We start from the raw sequence: 18,347 nt of genomic DNA, 5'->3' as shown, positions 1-18,347 counted from the left end.
TCAAAACGCTTCCAGAACTGGGCCTGGAGGAGGGCGAGGCGTTTCCTTAGCGAGGGCGCCGGCCTCGCCCCTTGTTTGCTCTGAGATAGCCAGGCTCGCCCCAACCTGCGCGCGAGGCTGCCCTGTGGGCACCGCCTTCCCTTCCTGCGCGGGGACACCAGACCCAAGACGGCAGGACGCGGCCATGGCCCGGCTCCCCGGGCCTTTGCTGTGCGGGGCGCTGCTGGGCTTGGTCTGCATGACTGGTGAGGAGGGGCCGGGCTGGGGGTGCGCGAGGCCGGGGAGAGGGCATCCAGGGCCAGTAGGGCCAGCGAGCCCCCCCGGGGAGGCCTGAACCACTGCCGAACCATTCTTTTCCTCTCCCGGACAAACACACCCGCATACCTGGCCAGGCTCGTCCTTTTACCCACAGAACTCAGCCGCGGTGTGCGCTCCTCCCTCCTGAAACTTTGGGTTTCGAGAAGGGAGGGCTGGGGGAAGACCCACCGGTGGGCCGGGCTCCAGATCCCCCCTGAGATTGGGAGTCCGGCCCCCGACCCCACCCCCTCGGCCTCCGGCTGGCCGTCTGAGCCGCCCGCCCTCCCTGTGCGCCCCCAGCGCCCGGCCGCGCGGTGGAGGTGCGTGTGCCCGCGGAGCCCCTGAGCGCGCCGGTGGGCAAGTCGGCCGAGCTGACCTGCACCTACAGCACATCCGTGACGGACAGCTTCGCCCTGGAGTGGAGCTTTGTGCAGCCCGGGAAGCCCATCTCTGCGTCCGCGCCCGTGAGCCGGGGGTGGGGGAGGAGGCCAGGGGGCGGCTCTGGCCTGTGGCTGGGTAGGCCCGGCGAGGCAGGAACTGGGAACCCACCCAGGCTGAGGGCAGGGAGGGTGCGTTGAGAGCTCAGTGTGCTTGGAGGAGAAAAGAAGTGGACTCTTTCTAGATCTTTCTAGAGGACCGCAATCTGTAATCCCAGGCCACACACACGCTCCTGTAGCCACCTGCCTACCCCGTGGCTGCCTATGCAATCCCCCGCGTCAGTGCCGGCCCAGCTGCAGTTAATACACGCTGGTAATGGACGCTCAGCTGCCGGGACTGAAAGTAGGATAAAATGCTGCCCCTTCCACGAATATTTGTATTTTGTTCCCCAAATTGAGAGCCATACTTAGTTGAAAGCAGCGAATATAGTCCATTTCTCACTTGGGAAGGGCTGGTATTTGGGGAGCTAGACCTTGGGGGTTCCGGCTACAGAGTGTCAGATTCCCTGGCTGGGGTGAGGGATGGGCCTCGTGAGAAGGGACCAAGCGTTGATGCCAGCCAGGAGAAGGAGCACGCGCGTGTGTGTGTCTTCTGCTTCTCCCAGATCCTGTACTTCACCAACGGACAGCTGTATCCCACGGGTTCTAAGGCAAAGCGGGCCAGCCTGCGTCAGAACCCCCCCACAGGAGGGGTGGCCACCCTGACCCTGGCGGATGTCCAGCCCTCAGACACGGGAACCTACCTCTGCCAAGTCAACAACCCGCCAGATTTCTACACCAATGGCTTGGGGCTAGTCAACCTTACTGTGCTGGGTAAGGCGGGCTGGGGACCCACACACCCTGAAAGACGATGCGGGCCCTGGGAGATCCCCCATATCCTGACTTCCAGCCCAAGCACACAGCTGCACTGGGGACCCCGAGGGAAAGCACCTCCTTCCTCGAGCCTTCTGACCCAGCCAGTCCTGCTCCTGCTCCACCCTCCACAGGTGCTCCTCCCTCAGGCCCTATAACAAAGGTCCCGCATACAGGGTTTGAGTCATGCCCCCAACAGCTCCATCTTTGGGGAACCTCCCATTCCCACCTCAGAGTCTGTCCCTCCCCAGGTCAGTGGCAGAGGCAGGGGATGACCATGAAAGGAACAAGGGCCTCTACCACACTACGCACCAGTTCTGTGTTCAGAGCTTCCATCTCACCCCAGACTAGAGCCTGCTCGGAGATGAGCAAACAGAAGAAACGACCAAAGAGGCTGCGGATGGTTAGATGGAAAAGAGACCACTTAGGCCAGTGGTTCTCAACCTTCTGGCCCTTTAAATACAGTTCCTTATGTTGTGACCCAACCATAAAATCATTTTCGTTGCTACTTCATAACTGTCATGTTGCTACTGCTATGAATTGTCATGTAAATATCTGATATGCAGGTGGTCTTAGGCGACCCCTGTGAAAGGGTGGTTCAACCGCCAAAGGGGTCGCGACCCACAGGTTGAGAACCGCTGAATTAGGAGGTGGTGAATCTGAAAGGCTGTCCTGTGAAGGAGAGATCTTCCGTTTCCCTTTGTGGGCCCAGAGGGCAGGAGTTGGGACCAATGGTTAACATAGATTTGGGCTCAACGTGAAGATTTTTCTAACAATCAGAATTTCCAATCATGTGAATCATTTCCTGGGGATGCAGACACGGGACCCTCCCTGCCAGGTTTCTACCCCAAAAGTGGACCGCTGTTTGGTGGAGTATTGAATGAGGAAATCCAGCATTTTATGGGGCGGGGGGGCGGAGGATCGGAAGCCCACCAAGGTTCTTTCTGTGACTTTTGCAGTGCCCCCCAGTGGCCCTGTGTGCAGCCAGACCGGTCACACGTCTGTGGGAGGCTCTGCTGCCCTGAGGTGCAGTTCCTCTGAAGGGGCTCCCAGGCCCGTGTACAACTGGGTCCGCCTTGGATCTTCTCCTACACCTCCTCCCGGCAGCATGGTGCAAGGTAAGGGCCGGGCGTGAAGGAAGAGGGGGGGACTCAGGACCTGGGCAAACCTGGTCTCTAAACCCCACGCACCCACAATACCAGCGCCAGGTGTGTGTGCATGAGACAAACGCTGTACCTTCTCCCTGCATCTTCCTTGGCTCCTGTCTTGGTGCCTCCTGTCTGTATCCCTGCACAGTCTGCGACTGCGTGATCCTGGACGCATTTCTCAAGCTCAGTAGACTCCTGATATTGTGGAAGAGAGTGAAAGGCAGGGGCATTCTGTGATCCCCGCTTGTCTGTTTGGGAGAGTTTTTTTTGAGATTTCTTCAGGGTCATGAATCATTTCCAAACTTCCTAGAAGGGAAACTGAGGCAGAGTAGCATGGACCGTCTTGATCACTTAGCTGGTTTCTCTGGGGGAACCGTGTAACTGGCTAAGAGCCTTGGCTTCTCAGCCTCCTCATGCTCGCTCCAGTGCCCTCTCTCTTCCCAGCCCCAGCCCACCCTCTCTCAATCCAGAGAGCCCAGGTCACTTCCTGCTGTGTGCTCCGCCTTCTTAAGAAAGGTTAGCCCTTGAGGGTTCGGCTCAGTGGATAGAGTGTCGGCCTGTAGACTGAAGGGTCCTGGGTTTGATTCTGGTCGAGGGCACATGCCTGGGTTGCAAGCTCAATCCTCAGTAGGGGGCGTGCAGGAGGCAGCCAATTAATGATTCTCTCTTATCATTGATGTTCCTAGCTCTCTCTCCCTCTGCCTTCCTCTCTGAAATCAATAAAAATATATTTTTTTAAAAAAGTGGGGGGGGGGGAGGTAAGCAGCTTAGAAAAGCACTGGGTCCAGCTTAGAGCCATCCCAGGGGATACAGTTTCTAGTGATGAAGACTCCCCGCCCCCCCCCCCCCCGAAACCAGGAACCTGACATCAGCCTGTGAGCACCCACCCCAATTCCATTGCCAGTTTCTGAGCTTTACACGTGTGCAGCCTCCCCCGCCCTGAGAAGGCAGCTGCGCAGGGCGGAAAGTGCACAGGAGTTGCAGTGGCTTTGGCATTTATTGGTTAGGAAGGGACTGACTAATACATTGAGGTTAGTCCCTTCCTGACAGGATGAAATGAAAAATGCTTTCGTCATAGGGGGTGCTCACTGCGAGTCCAGTAATGGAACACTTACTTCCTCTTTACTCTCTAGATGAGGTGTCCGGTCAGCTCATTCTCACCAATCTCTCGCGGGCCTCCTCGGGCACCTACCGCTGTGTGGCCACCAACCAGATGGGCAGTGCCTCCTGCGAACTGACCTTGTCTGTGACTGGTAGGGATGCTGGGCAGAGGCCAGGCGGGCGGGCCTGGGCTGCAGAGGCTGCATGAGATGGTCTGAGGGGCCAAGGAGGGCCTGCAGCTCTGAGGGTCCTGTGTGTCCTTAGACCCTTCCCAAGGCCGAATGGCCGGGGCGGTGATCGGAGTGCTCCTGGGCGTGCTGATCCTGTCTGTTGCTGTATTCTGCCTCATGAGATTCCAGAAAGAGAGGAGGAAGAGGCCTAAGGAGACTTACGGGGGTAGTGACCTTCGGTGAGCAGAAGGGCGGGTAGCGCAGAGGGAGGACAGGGCTCAGAGTAAGGATAGATGATGCCAGCCCTCAAACTGTGACATCTTTGGGGGGTATGGAGTGCCGCTCAGCCCTGGGATTTGGGGTGTGAGTGTGTGTGTGTGTGTGTGTGTAGGGGTGTATTTGTGTGTGAGCAAGTGTATAAGCTGCCCTTACCCTCTTCATACTTATAAGAATTTTCAGTTTTCAGGGCCTTTCATAAACATCAACAGGTCGTGGATTCCAGGAGTTAGATTTGCCCTGAGCGTTCAGCTGAGTGTGAATTCTGTGTGTATATGGGGGGGGGGGGGGAAAGCAGCAAGGAGAGGAGAGATAAGAGCTGCCTCTGTCATCCATTGTCAATTGTGGGATCCAAACTAGGCACCAGAGCAGTATTCCTCCAAGTGTGGTCCTCCCGTTGACCTATGAACCAGGAGGCCATGTTTGGATTCCTGGTCAGGGGCACATGCCCGGGTTGTGGGCTCGATCTCCTTTGGACAGAAATGCCTGGGAGCTCGTTAACATTCAGATTCAGGCCACTTCCGACCCCTCCCGAAAGTAGCATGTGTGTGTTGGGGGTGATGGGGCCTGGAATCTTCATTTCAACCAACGTTCCGCAGATGATTCACTCTCAGGCACAGTAAAGTGTCCAGGACCCTGGGTCGGGGGAGGCGTGTCCGTGGAGGAAGGGATGCCTCCAGCCGCCACTAAGAATGTGTTTACAACCATCAGAGAGGACGCCACCGCTCCTGGGATTTCTGAGCAAACCTCTGGGATGACCGATCCTAGCGATGGGCTCCTGGAGAAGCCCCCCTCTGCCGCCTCTGTGAAGACCACCAAGTCCAAGCTCCCTGTGGTCGTCTGACTGCCCCGCCCATCACCGAGGGGGAACACCCACAATTAAAGCCTCCGGGTACCATCTTGTCTCCCTCTGCGGTGCAGCAACCCCTCTAGGCGGCCCGGAGTGTTACCAGTCAGGGAAGGAGTGGGCTTACGGCCGGATGTGATGCTGTCTGCGGGAAGGGGAGGTTTTATCCGACGTCCCTCGCCCTTCTCCCCCTTCCCCCCCACCCCCACCTCCACCCTTTGGTTGGGTCAAAGGAGACTTGTTCAAATTGTGAGCAATGGCTTTGTGCACCCAGGCACCCTCCCCTCTCACACCCTTGGGACACTTGGACATTCCTGTTTATTGTTCACATTCCAACCCAGCACAGTCACATGCACACTCGTAGATAAAAAAAAAAAAAAAAAAAATTAAAAAAAAAAATCTTCCGGCCACAGCCCCAGGGGCCCGTCGGGGGCGGAGCCAGCAGGGCAGGGGCCGGGCCACAACGGACTCCTCCCACCGAGCCACCCCGCGCTCAGCGTCCGCGAAACAAGAAGAGCTGGTGGAGGGGTGGCTCTGCGGCGCCTGGGTGCGCGGAGGGCGGACGGCAGGCAGGCGTGGGGTGGGGTGTGCAAGAGGGACTTCCCTTCCCGTCGGAGCAAGGGGTACCAGACACCATAAAAACTCTCTCCCCCCCTCTCCTCGCCCCAGATCCAAAGTTCTGGGGCTGGGCGAGGGCGAGAACGGCACAGAGAAGAAAGACGCCCCCTGTAGCCGTGCGGGGAACGAAAGGGCTTTTTTTTCAAGTGCGTGTCCTGGGCAACGTAGAGGGTAGGGCGCCCTCTGCGGTGCACTCGGGGGATCGCCGAGGAGGCCGTGGAGGCCAAACTGCATGCAGGTGCGGGGAGGCGGGGCGAGAAGCGGGGACGGACGCGCGGGGAGTGCGAGGTCTGGGGCCAGGTGGGGAAGGAGGGCGCACGGGACCTCACTGGGGTGGAGAACCACAGGGACGGGCACGGGCTCGGCGACTCCTCGACGGAGCCGGCCTGGGCCAGGGTCTCTGAGGACGTAGGGCGGCTCCCGAAGCTGGCAGGGTGGCGGGAAGGGGAGGGTCACAAACACTGCGGGGAGGTCGCGTCACTGCGGAGGGGTCGCGGCATCCATCTCTCCTGGGGAACTGAGGACAGAGAAGGTCTGAGCACCTGCCCTCTCCGGTACTTCCTCTCCCCCTTTCTAGACCCGGACCACAGGGCGGGAGCGCCAGGGGCCCCAGGCACCCCGGATTCCCCCCCCAACCCCCCACCGAGTCATTGATCTGAACCCAGCTGCGGCCGGTACGTGCGCGCACCACGGTGCGCCAGAGCCCCCGGGCCGTGATCGAGTAGCCAAACGGGGTGACTGCACATCTGTGTTGGCTCAGGTGTGTCCCCACCGCAGCCTCGGGCGTCGGGAGGAGTCGCACGGCGCGTTTTCCGGCGCTGGGGGTGGGGGGGTGGGGGGGGGGGCGAGGGCGGGCAGAGGGAAGGGATGGGGACCGGCTCCTTTTCTCCCTCCCGCTCGGGTTCCCACCCCGTCGCCTCCAGGTCGTCCTGTTACCTTCGAAAGTGCTCAGTTCTTCGGGCCGGGGGAGGAGGGGCGGAAGGGGGAGTGGAGAGAGAAATCGGTGAGCTCTCGGGTCCGCAGCGCCCTAAGCCCCCCCCCTACCCCCCACCTCCCGTTCCAGATTTCCAGTCCCCCCCCCCCCCGTTCTCCCTCTGCCCGCCCTCCGTCTTCCTTGCTCCTTCGGAGAAGCGGGTGCTCTCGGCGGACCCCAGGGCTGGGGAAGGACCCGCTCACCTGGCCTAGTCTCCGCTGGGGCCGCTGCCCGAGCCTCCCCGCGCGCCCCCAGCTCCGCCAGGCCCCCCGGAGCCCGGGCCCTTCCGGCCGCTCTCTCTGCTCTTGATCTTCTTTCGGGCCATGTGGCCCCGGAAACTCGCCTGGATTTTGGCAGCGGCGGCGTTGGCGCCGGGATCGTCCAGCGGGATGTCTAGGATGTCCTCGTCCGGCTTGGAGCAGGCGCTCTCCTGGGGGCGGGGCAGGGGTATTGGTGCGGGGACTGGGCCGAGACCCGGCGCGGGTTAGGTAGGAGGAGAGCCTTAGGGGTTGGCGAGGGCGAGGCGGGGGTAGGAAGTGCAGGGAAGGGGTGGTGAAGGGCTAAGGCAGGGTGTCGCTGGGGTGTGTGTGTGTGTGTGTGTGTCCCTCCTGGGCAGTGGCAGGAAAAGGGGCGGTTCAGGTCCAGGTTCAGGTGGACACAGTTGTATTCCCCACTCAGGAAAGAGAGCGCACGGTTGGATGGGATGCAAGACAACCAGAGACCCCTGAGTGGCCAAGGGCCCATGGCCATCAGTGGAGATGGGGAGCAGTAGAGCTGACAGGAGGGGGCGGGGTTGGAGGAGCCACGTGAGCAGCAGGCACTCCTGGATGTGGCTGCCTCTCCCTGTCCTCAGAGATGCCTCCAGCTCGAAAGGGCCCCTTCTGAAGTCAGGATAATACCTACCTCTGTGGGTTTCGGGGAAGAATAAACAACTCAATATGCATAAAGTTTCTGACACACTCTAGCTGTGCAGTAAATGGCAGATATTACCATAATTTGTTTAAATAATGAGTTGATGTGGACTAGTTGTTTTTGTAGGTGAAATTGGTCATATAAAAATAAATTCAGCCCAGCCAGCATGGCTTAGTGGTTGAGCATCGACCTATGAACCAGGAGGTCAGGGCACATGCCCAGGTTGTGGGCTCCCTCCCCAGGGTGGGGCGTGCAGGAGGCAGCTGATCAGTGATTCTCTCTCATCATTGATGTTTCTCTCTCTCTCTCTCTCTCTCTCTCTCTCTCTCTCTCTCTCTCTCTCTCTCTCTCCACCCCACATCCCAGCTTTCTGTTTCTCCCACAGCCTGCCCCAGCTGCGAGTAGAAAGGAGCAGGGCACTGATTGGCCACAGTGATTTCAGAGGCAAGGCCCCGGCTTGGAGAGGGCCTCAGCCCCTGACCCGTGTGCTGTGTTAATGTGGGTTGGGAAGCAGATGGTTACTATGAAGTCAGAAGAGCATTTCTCCTTTGACCTGACCCTCTGGCTTCTAGGAACTTGCCCTCCTTTGTTCAGCCTGAGGATTTCCACTGCTTTCACTGTGGTTGGCTCCCTGGGCGTGCGATGACCAGGTCTCATGTAGTCGTCCAGTTCTATGCACTTCCCCATCCAGTTCACAGAAGTGGGGCCTTCAGTGATCACCACCCCAACCAGGTCCTGCCCCAGGAGCACAGATGAAAACCCCAGAGGTCTAAGCACAGATTACAAATGCCTTTCCTCGCCGTGCTTCCGAAGGCTATCTTCGTTTCATAGATTTCAGAGTTCTTCAGTGTGTGCCCATCGTTAGTTAAATGCAGTGAAAGGGAATTATCAAGAGGCCAGTGTGATTGTGGAGGGCCTGGCACACTTTTTGTCCGTCCCCCCGCCCCGTCCCCCCCCCCCCCCCCCCCCGCCCGGTCTTGTGCTCTCTTCCTGACATCTTATTCACCACCTAGAAACCAAAGGCTTAAGCCATTTTTGGGATATTCTCAGGGAACTGGGAAGTTTCTCCTCAAAAGAGGAGAATGACCAAAGAAACCAGCCCCATCCCACCTGTCCTCAGCTGGAGGCCCACCTGTCCCCAGCTGGAAGCCCACCTGTCCTCAGCTGGAAGCCCACCTGTCCTCAGCTGGAAGCCCACCTGTCCTCAGCTGGAGGCCCACCTGTCCTCAGCTGGCAGCTGTGGAGGTTGAACTGAGGAAGGAGTTTCTTTCCCCAATAACACTTAGACTAACCTGCCGTCACCACCCCTCCCAGCCACAACAGCTGGGATAATTGTGCATTTGCCTCTTCTGTACGGTTTAGAGGGCAGCTTCTCCTTTTCTTAGGGGACGCTCCTTCCAAGCATGCCTACCAACCACTCAGGTTGGCTTTCTGGGCACTCAAGAGCGTGGTCAGGGCAAACCAGGGCCGACAGGCAGAGACCCAACATTCTCCCCTAATTACTCCTGCAGGTGCCATCTGAGATGAGTTACATTCCTTCCCCAGCCTCTTGGATTCTGTGCTCTCTCACCTCTTTTCACTCACCATGCTGTCCCCATCATTCTTACCATCTCAGCAATATTGCCCCCCCCCCCCCGCCCCGCGCACACACACATATGCAGAACCCTCCATCCACTTATTTTCTCTACTTAATAAAAATACTGTTAGGGGTAAGGAGCTCTTCTTCGGTGGAACCCAAGAGCCTCCATTAAGAGCCCAGTCCTCCTTCCACAACCCAAAATTGCCTCCTGGAGAATAAAAGGAAAAGACTGGAATGAAAAATGTTACCAGGGCATTTCCAGGGGGTGGGGTTGCAGATGATTGACATGTTTCTTTTTTATGCTTATCTCTAGTTTTTACATTTTCTTGTATGAGCAAATTACCTTTATAATGAGGGAAATAGTAAATATTTAGAGGGGAGGTAATGTATTTGGACCAGCCAAGGCTACGTTTGAATCCTGCCTTCACACTTAGAGGCTGTGCCTCCATGGACAAATCATTTACTCTTTCTAAACCTGTTTGCACATCTGTAAAATGGGGAAAATAATATCTACTTCACATGGCCATTGTGATGATTAAAGTGTTAGGTACATGAGAAGCATTCCCAAATTTACAACTATGATTAATATTAATATGAACGGAAATCATAATAACAACCACAACGGCTTGATCCTAAGTTCTCTCTGCCTCTTGGTACCCAGTTGTAAGGAATTCTCACCTTTTATCATCTGGGCTATCCTTTCTTTCCAAACCTCGCTTATTTTTTTTTTTTTTTAACGGTGGAGGGTGGGAAGCAAGCAAAGTCATAAGCTCTTGTATCATTAGTTGGGTGGCCTGAATGGCTGAGAAAGCAAGGACTTTGCAGTAGCCTTTCTCCATATGTCGGGGCTAAAAATCAGTCATTAAAAAAGAAAAATAGCCGTAGCCGGTTTAGCTCAGTGGATGGAGCGTCGGCCTGCGGACTGAAGGGTCCCAGGTTCGATTCCGGTCAAGGGCATGTACCTTGGTTGCGGGCACATCCCCAGTAGGGGGTGTGCAGGGGGCAGCTGATCGATGTTTCTCTCTCATCGATGTTTCTAACTCTCTATCTCTCTCCCTTCCTCTCTGTAAAAAAATCAATAAAAAATATATTTTAAAAAAAATAAAAATAAAAAAGAAAAATAAATTTCATATTTATGTATGATCACTGTATTCCTCTAGTGAGCCAGGCACTTTCATACCAGAGTCCCCTGAACAGCAATCTACTTTGACGTTAGGCACTTGCGCATCTAGGTCTCCGTGGGCGCTGACAGACTGCAGACACTTCCTTCCCTCGCCAGCAGGGCTCTCCCGCGGTCACCCAGTCCCCTCTGGGGCTAGGAGGCGTTGGGAGCCGGGCCAACCCCTCCCCAGAATCACACTGACGAGGCTCTTTGCTGTCCATCATCGTCACGAAGCTAACCAATATGAACTGACTATCCTACCCTGCGCCAAACAGGGCTCGAGGTTCCGGAGCCTCTCACTGTGCGCCCACCCACCGCGGCGGCAGTGGGATGGGGAATGGGCTGGGGGCCGAAGGCCTGTGAGAAGAGTCAGAAGGGAGTCGGTGCAGCATCCCTAGGCGATGGTTTCTACCCGCTCTCTAGGGGGAAGTTTCTCTTTCCCTCTAACCTGCAGCTTCCCTGCTTGCAGAGCCATCCATGCCCAGTTCCCAGTCCAACCCAGACCGCCTGGAGGATGGGCGCCCAGACGCCCAGACGCCCCCGCAAATGGGGAGCATTTTCCTCGGGCTTCCAAGTCAGGCGGGTGCCTGCAACCACCCTCCACCAGGTCTCAGCAGGCACACCTATTGCTCCTGGGTCTTTGCACCCACTCCCCTCTCTCCCTGCCCTTACCCTCCCTCCAGGGGGTTCCCTGGAGTCCCTGCCCCAGACCAATCAGGGTGCCCGTCCCCCGGGCCCTCTAACTTACGGTGCAGCAGTCCATACTGGTGTTGGGGGCGGGGGGTCCTCGCCTGGGCGGAGCTGGCGCAGGGTGGGGGTGGGTCCGAGTGGTCCCTGGAGGAGACTCGGGGGGCCGAGCAGCACGCGCTGACCCGCGCCGAACCCTCAGCTGCGCTCTCGGTCCGCTCTCCCGCGCTCCGCTCTGCTCGCGAATGTAACCTGAGCCCTGCGGTCTAGAAGCCAATCACGAGTCGCCTCGGACAGGGTGGGCGGGGAAACTGGAGGAACGGCCACGCCCCCCCGCCGCGCGCCCGCTCCTGCCCCAACCCCTCCTCCCACACATTTCCATCCACTCCTCCTACACACTCATCCTCCCCTATCCAACCTCTTGCTGCTCAGGCGGCAGACTGCCAGGCAGATGGAGGCCCCCTACATCCCAGGCGCAAACACACATCTGGGCACAACGCCCTCCCACCCATATATGGAAAACCGCGCCCCCCCGCCCCCCCACCTCCCCACACTTCCACAACCTAGCCAGAGTCCCGAACAGGCCTCCCTCTAGCTGCCCTCCCCCTCCGCCCTCAAAGAAAAGCCCCAAAATACGTGTGGTTAAAAAGTCCCACCAACACAGCTGCGGAATGGAGAACGCTGTCGGTATACAACCGGCTCGTGGACACACAAACACAAACGTTCACAAGCCCACGTGTCTATATATGGTTCCCCCAGGTTCACTAAATGTGCACTTCAGCATGCAGACCCTGTACACAGACACAACCCGCAAAAATAACTGCACAGGCCTCTACACAGGCAGTCGCCCTAGCCCAGATGTCTGCATTACATTTCTGCTATCCATCCTTCTGTCTATCTGTATGCGTTTCTCCAAACAAAGTCTTATGTGCACGGCACTCATTTTGTATATATTCATATATGGATACTGACTGGGGAAAAGGACCCTTTCCTCCCACTTTCTGTACCAGAGGTTCCCTAATCGCTTGATCCACTGCTTCAGAGTAAGAGGAAAACTGGCCACTCTCACTCTTCCTCCTGGGAAGACAAATAAATACCCTAAACCCCAGTACAGGCATTGAAGTCATGGCTCTTTGGGTCCACGAAGGAAGGATGCGGGCCTCCTAAGAGGCTGGGAAGGGGAGATATGGCCAGAACGTCTAAGAGGAGCAGCCACCACTCTTGTGGTCGCCAGCCTCCCCCACCCTGTCAGGGTTCTGGAGCAGCAGTGTGGCCTGTCATATGGAGGGGGTGGGGGGCATGTTTGAGAAATCTATCAAGTCCTTTGCAACTCGGATCCCACAGGAGGGAAGGAAGAAAGGATGGCTGCTCCTCAGGCCTGTTGACCGAGACGGAACAAGGAGGGAGCGTGCGTTGGGGAGTCTGAAACTGCACTGCCGTGAGCCCACAGCCGCTGGCCAGTCAGAGCGCGGCTGTTCCATGCTTCCTTCCTACCTGCACGCCGGGGCTGTGCTTGCCGAAGGGAAACCGAGCGGGAGGGAAATTCCAGTGGCCACTGGTGATGCAGACAGGGGTGGCCAGCTTGGGCCCCCAAGCTGAGGTGGGTGCTGGCTGGGACTCAGGGCGAGGGGTGTCAGGGTGTCTCTCCCAGCATGGTTGGGACCCACCCACCTTGTAACTGAAAATCTGTTTTCCAATCTGTCCCTGGCACATCCTCCATCCCCCACCTCCACCAAATGGCAGGATGCCCCCCGGGGAACTCAGGCCCTCCCTTGCCGAACGGATGTGCACATCTGGGCCCTGGAGTGGTGCCACTTCCGGTGGGACTTCAACTCCAGAATATCGAGAGGAAAAAGGAGGAAATCGGGGGCAGAGTGGATAGCAGGCCTGGACTCTGTGCTTTTTCTCTTCCCAAATTAGAATTCGGGATTTAGTGAGTTTGCAGTAAAGTCTCCCAAGTTGCTAGGCAACGGTCCCTCGGCAGCCTGCGCTGCCTCTGGGCGCCCTTCCTGCTGGTCAGAGTTGAAGGGGAGAGGGTATATCCTTACATCGCGCCTCCCCCCAAACTCCCACACAGGCAGCCCAGCCCTCCTCTGTTCCTAAAAGGCACTTTTGTGTGGGGCGAGGGTGTCTGTCAACCCCGGCGGGCCCATGGGAGACCAGGTATGGCAACTGTCAGTTTCATCTGCAAAACAGCCATTTCAGCAGCAGCCCACTTGAGGCGCCTACGCAGGACTGGCCAGGAGCTTGCCCTGGGGGATGGGCAGGCTCCGAGGCGAGGGAAAAAGGTAGCGAGGAAGACAGAGACCGTGGTGAGAAGGCAGACACTCCCAAACTCAAATATCCAGAGGCAGGGGCAGCAACACGTGGGGCTTCGTGTCAATAACACGTCCATAGAGACCCAGGAGCGCAGACACACATCCTAGCACATGCACAGACGGCCCCTCCTCCACCACGGAGCCAGGGACATCCTTCCCCTGCTCAGGGGTTCCTCTCCTGGACCAGGAGGCCAGGGTTTGTCAGCAAGACGGGCGGGGTGGAACTCTGAGCCTCAAGTGGATGCGCTAGGAAGAGGGACCCCAGCAGCAGGAGCTCAGGGTCTGGCCGCCTGGCTCGCTGAGACTCTGGACCTTTCAGAGCAGGGCCAGGTGAGGCTCCCCGCTGAGGACTGCTTGGCCAGCGGCCTTGGTGTCAAGTTCAGCTTTTGGAGAATGACCTGTTATGAACCAGCTGGGCTTGGGCCCGTCCTGGTCCTCCTTGACTCTTGCATTTCAAAACCTCTCGCCCCCGCAGCCACTGAAGGAAAAGGACCTCGGGCAGATGAGCTCCAGAAGGGCCAGATGAGAGAGGGAGCGGGGCCTGTGGATTGGTGGGCTGGACCCAGCAAGGAGCGTGGAGGGGGAGGGGCACTGCCTAGAAGCCCAGACCAGCAGAGGAGGAGGTGGTTAGAGGAAAGAGAAGAGAAAAGACGGATTAGAGGGAAGCTTCTGGGGTACAAGACAGAGCCTTCTTGGGACAGATGGAGGGGATTTGGAGAGAGTGTGGTCCTTGGAAGCAGAGAGAAAAGCCAAAGCACATGGCAAGCTATTTGCCAATCTTTGCGGCTCCCCCTCCTTGGGGGAGGCACGCTCTGAACAGAACATCGTTGCTCAAGCCCACAGAGGGACTCCACGACCAGCAGAGGCCTGTGCTGTCGGTGGAGCTGATCTGGGGGCTTCTTAGGTCAGGATTTCACCCGTTGGAGTGGAAGGCGTGGAGGGAGCAAGAAATTCAGTTTTCTGTGCAAATATTTCAGCTTTGCTGTGGTGGTATTTTTAGCAACTTGGTTGGCAGAGGAGGAGCCCAGGCACATTTTTAAAGGGGCCGCTGCCAGACTGGAGGCCTCCTCCCACCCTCGCCCACGTATCATGAAGGAGAGGGGGAGCCACGCAGGCCTCCATGTGTGTGTTCAAAGGTAAAGTAGGCTTGCTGGGCATTGGGTGACTAATAGCTCGTCTTCGCCAACAGCTCTTACTAATCCTCACCAGCATTATCCGGAAGAGTAAATACTTCTGAGCTCTGTGTGCGGGGTGCTGCTAGGGACACAAGACCAAGGCTTCATGCGATGTGCCCGGTAAGACTAGAAGCAACCGACTTCTGAGCACTGGGCGCCGCTTGCTGTGTTGGTCACACTGTCTGTGCCATTTCATTTAATTCCTAAAACACCCCTCTGAGCTAGCAGCGTGTCTCCTATGTTACAGATGATGAAGCGAAGGCTTCTAGGGGTTAATAACGTGCCCAAGGCCACACAGTCAGATTAAAACTCAGGGCAGAATAATAACATTATTCTAAATCTCAATAGTGTTCTACAAAGTGCTTCCACTTCCATCATTTAATTTTGAGGGCGTAGTCGTCATGTTTAACCCCTTTCTTGAGGAGGAAACCAGGCCGAGGAAACCTCTGATAAGTGACTTGTGACTCGTCCAATATTAGACCTCTAGTGAGTGGCAGAACTAGGGCTAAAACACAGGAATTCTGACTTTAAATTCCGTGTAAGTTCACCTCGAAACCGCTGTGTGCCACTTGCACGGGGCTGGATGGAATGGGTCACAGTGGTTACAAATCAGACCTAGCCTCTTCCCTCTTGGATCTTACAGTGTGATGCTAAAAATATGTATGTATGTGCGCATATATATATATATATATCGGTATAAATATGTATCTATGTATATATGTATGAGATATATTTATATCTTCTAAAGTAATGATCGATCCAAATGAATGGTGCCGACAGTCAATGTTGTGGGAGCTGTGGTGTGGGAGACATAATGGAGAATTTGGATGATCAAGGAAGGGTTCCGGGAGAAGGATGGTTTGAAGGAAGAATAGGACTCAGAGAAGTGGAGGGGCCTGGGAGCGGGCAGGAGGACATTTCAGGCAGTGTTGGGAGCCAGGCGCTACATTTAGTGTCACTGTTAGCTTTTGCTGCCCTAGTCCAGAAAGGCCCTGAGGACAGCGATCCCAGCCTCCTTCCCCTCACACAGGGCTTTATGTCAAAAGCTCAGTGCCCTGACTTTATGGTGACATATTGGAGCCCGCCAGGAGCTCACCAAAAGTGTGCTCCCTGCTGTTCCTTGGAGCTCTAACACACACCTATCCCTTTCTCCTACTGGTGTTGCACGTGTCTGCTTCCTTCCCCGCCACCCCCTTTTTCTCTGTGTCTCAGCGGAGTTCAAAGTCCTGGATCTGATTTGCAACTTGCTCGTATATTGCCCCAAACATCTGCCCGTTCTATTCCACTCCACTTCCCTTCCCTCACTTTTCTTGGTGCATAAGAAGCTAGTGATGGCCCAACCAGTGTGGCTCAGTGGTTGAACGTCGACCTACGAACCTGGAGATCACGTTTCGATTCCCAGTCAGGGCACATGGCCTGGTTGTGAACTTGATCCCCATTGCGGGGTTGCAGGAGGCAGCCAATCAAGGATTCTCTCTCATCATTGATGTTTCTATCTCTCTCTCCCTCTCCCTTCCTCTCTGAAATTAATAAAAATATATAATAAAAAAGAGGAAGCTAGTAATGGTCAAGCAATCCTGGGCCTATACATCCTGCCTGTGAAAATTGGGCCAACACAATCGTTTTTTATAACAAGATAACAGCGATTTTGTTAATAGTTTAATAGATTCTAGCACAAACGTAATAACCACCTCAATTTTCCTGGCTCTCAGAGAAATCTTTCCATGGATAATCTTGGAGGGTTTTATTTTAATTTTAAAAAGTTAGAAGTTCCTTTCATTGGGGTGGCCTGAGATCATAGTTGATCTCAGTTGCCTTGAATAATGCTTGTTTTAATTCGTTTTTTAAAAATATTTTTTGTTGTTGTTGATTTCAAAGAGGAAAGGAGAGGGAGAGATAGAAACATCAATGATGAGAGAGAATCATTGATTGGCTGCCTCCTGCATGCCCCCCCACTGGGGATCGAGCCCCAAACCCAGGCATGTGCTCTTGATCAGAATCAAACCCGGGATCCTTTAGTCTGCAGGCTGACGCTCTATCCACTGAGCCAAACTGGCTAGGATGAATTCATTTTTATAAAAGGATTTGCACAAGGTATCATTCTTATTCCTTAGTCCATTTAAAAACCCTTTCTCCTTTTGTGGTTTAGCCAGATGCTTAGATAAAAGAAATTCCTGGCTCTACCAGCAATGCGTGTCAAGTAGTGTTCAGGCCATTTTCTCCATCACTGTCTATCTCAGGGCAGAAGCGGGAAACTCGTATCCACAACATGGAGACGCGCTGAAAACCGCCAGCATGAGCATCTCCTGGAGTGTGTGTCTGTGGTCATTATCCCAGCCCCACACTCCTCCAGGCTGACGTTCTAATCTGAGGGCGTGGAATGCACTGACCGATATTAATTGGCATCTAACAACTACTGCCATATGAATGCTTTTTTAACCTTTTTGCTTTACTTTAGAAAATTTAAACACACACAAAATAGTCTATAATAAGCTCCACTGTACCCACCACCCACATTCAATAATTCTCAGCTCATCATCAAACTTATTTAATCTATACTAATTACCAGCTTATCCTATATAATAAAAGGCTAATGTGCAAATTGTCCCCTCAACCAGGAGTTCCACCGGGAGTTCCACCAGGGGATGGGGCCAGCCAACCACTCGAGGCCCCTCCCCCCGGCTGGCCCCACCCACAATTGCTCCCCCCTACCCTAATCAGGGGCAGGGCTGGCCACCAACCACCTGCAGCCCTGGCCAAGCCGATCAGCCCTGATTGGGGTGGGTGGGCCGGACCCCACCCATGCAAGAATTCGTGCACCCAGCCTCTAGTTCATATTTAAGTATGTGTCTCTGAAATATAAGGACTCTTTAAAACCTTTTTTAAAAAAAAAAACACAAAAAAACCCTATTTTTAAAGCATATGTTTATTAGACTAGCAGCTTCAGAAGGAAAGTGATTATGGTTTGTTTTTTTCCAATGTAGTCTTAGTGCATTGTCTGGGACATAGTGAGTACTCAATAAGTATTTTTCAAGTGATCATATGAATAAGGGGCTGAATAAATAATATTGTCAAGAGGGAGCAAGGGGTAAAGAAAAGTGCGTATTTCTGTGGTCAGGCGTGATCTAATGTGCAGTGGGCCATGATTATGTTACAGGATGACTTCAGTAAGAACTCAGTAGGTGGGCCCTCTGAGATGCAGTCTCAGGGCTTCCATTCTGAGGAGCTGAGACTTATAGATACATGTTTACATTTATAGACACACGAGGTGGCCCCGCTTCATGGGAGCAGCATGAGAGATAGGACATCCCAGGGCCCGAGAGCCTGGGAAGGAGCCATGCCTACAAACCAGTTTCTCTAGTTTAATGTTTCCACCTATTTCTGTTTTATGATTTCCTTCCTTTGTCTTGGTTAAGCATTTCAACTTTGTCTTAGCTATACAAGGGGACATTGAAGGAAGAGTTTTACATTGAAGACTGAGTTATTCTCAGTCATGGACCAGAGAGCCCAAGGCGAAACAAGCAACTTGGTGGCTACGGTCCTTGGTGAAGCATCTCGAGAGGAAGCCGGCTGTCAGGGATTCAGAGTCAGGTTGTGGTCATGCTGCTCTGTCTCATTTGGAGTCTCTCTTTCCATTGATAGTCTTGGAGGGTTTTATTTTTATTTTTAAAAAAGTGGGGAGTTCCTTTCATCAGGGTGGCCTGAGATCATAGTTGATCTCAATTCCCTTGAATAAGTTTGTGTTAATGACTTCTGCCTGTTGGGTGGATGAAGACCAGCCTGACCCAGATTCAT

The 18,347-nt window shown here is 55.0% G+C and overlaps 2 protein-coding genes across 2 annotated transcripts; one reads left to right on the top strand and one right to left on the bottom strand.

Moving 5' to 3' along the window:
- Window positions 1–150: 150 nt before the first annotated feature.
- Window positions 151–5,586, top strand: VSIG2 (V-set and immunoglobulin domain containing 2). Its single transcript, XM_081113637.1, has 7 exons — window positions 151–245; window positions 598–761; window positions 1,340–1,547; window positions 2,546–2,704; window positions 3,868–3,987; window positions 4,100–4,244; window positions 4,993–5,586. Exons 1-7 carry the CDS (start codon window positions 185–187, stop codon window positions 5,123–5,125), a joined length of 990 nt encoding a protein of 329 aa, XP_080969763.1. The 5' UTR covers window positions 151–184; the 3' UTR covers window positions 5,126–5,586.
- On the bottom strand, window positions 5,430–11,314 carry NRGN (neurogranin). Its single transcript, XM_081113638.1, has 4 exons — window positions 11,121–11,314; window positions 6,923–7,149; window positions 6,683–6,700; window positions 5,430–6,263 (listed from the first exon to the last, which is right to left on the bottom strand). Exons 1-2 carry the CDS (start codon window positions 11,133–11,135, stop codon window positions 6,928–6,930), a joined length of 237 nt encoding a protein of 78 aa, XP_080969764.1. The 5' UTR covers window positions 11,136–11,314; the 3' UTR covers window positions 5,430–6,263; window positions 6,683–6,700; window positions 6,923–6,927.
- Window positions 11,315–18,347: the final 7,033 nt, after the last annotated feature.

Source organism: Myotis nattereri (assembly GCF_964212035.1).
Source record: "Myotis nattereri genome assembly, chromosome: 19".
Classification (NCBI taxonomy): Eukaryota; Metazoa; Chordata; class Mammalia; order Chiroptera; family Vespertilionidae; genus Myotis; species Myotis nattereri.
The sequence above is the reverse complement of the archived record's forward strand: the minus strand, read 5'-3'. Positions and strand labels throughout refer to the sequence as shown.

Bases quoted from the DNA above. Each gene is read 5' to 3' on its own strand.
- VSIG2 (XM_081113637.1), top strand. From the start codon at position 185: ATGGCCCGGCTCCCCGGGCCTTTGCTGTGCGGGGCGCTGCTGGGCTTG. The intron at 1,548-2,545 runs GTAAGGCGGGCT...TGACTTTTGCAG, and splicing joins AGTCAACCTTACTGTGCTGG to TGCCCCCCAGTGGCCCTGTG. The intron at 2,705-3,867 runs GTAAGGGCCGGG...TTTACTCTCTAG, and splicing joins TCCCGGCAGCATGGTGCAAG to ATGAGGTGTCCGGTCAGCTC.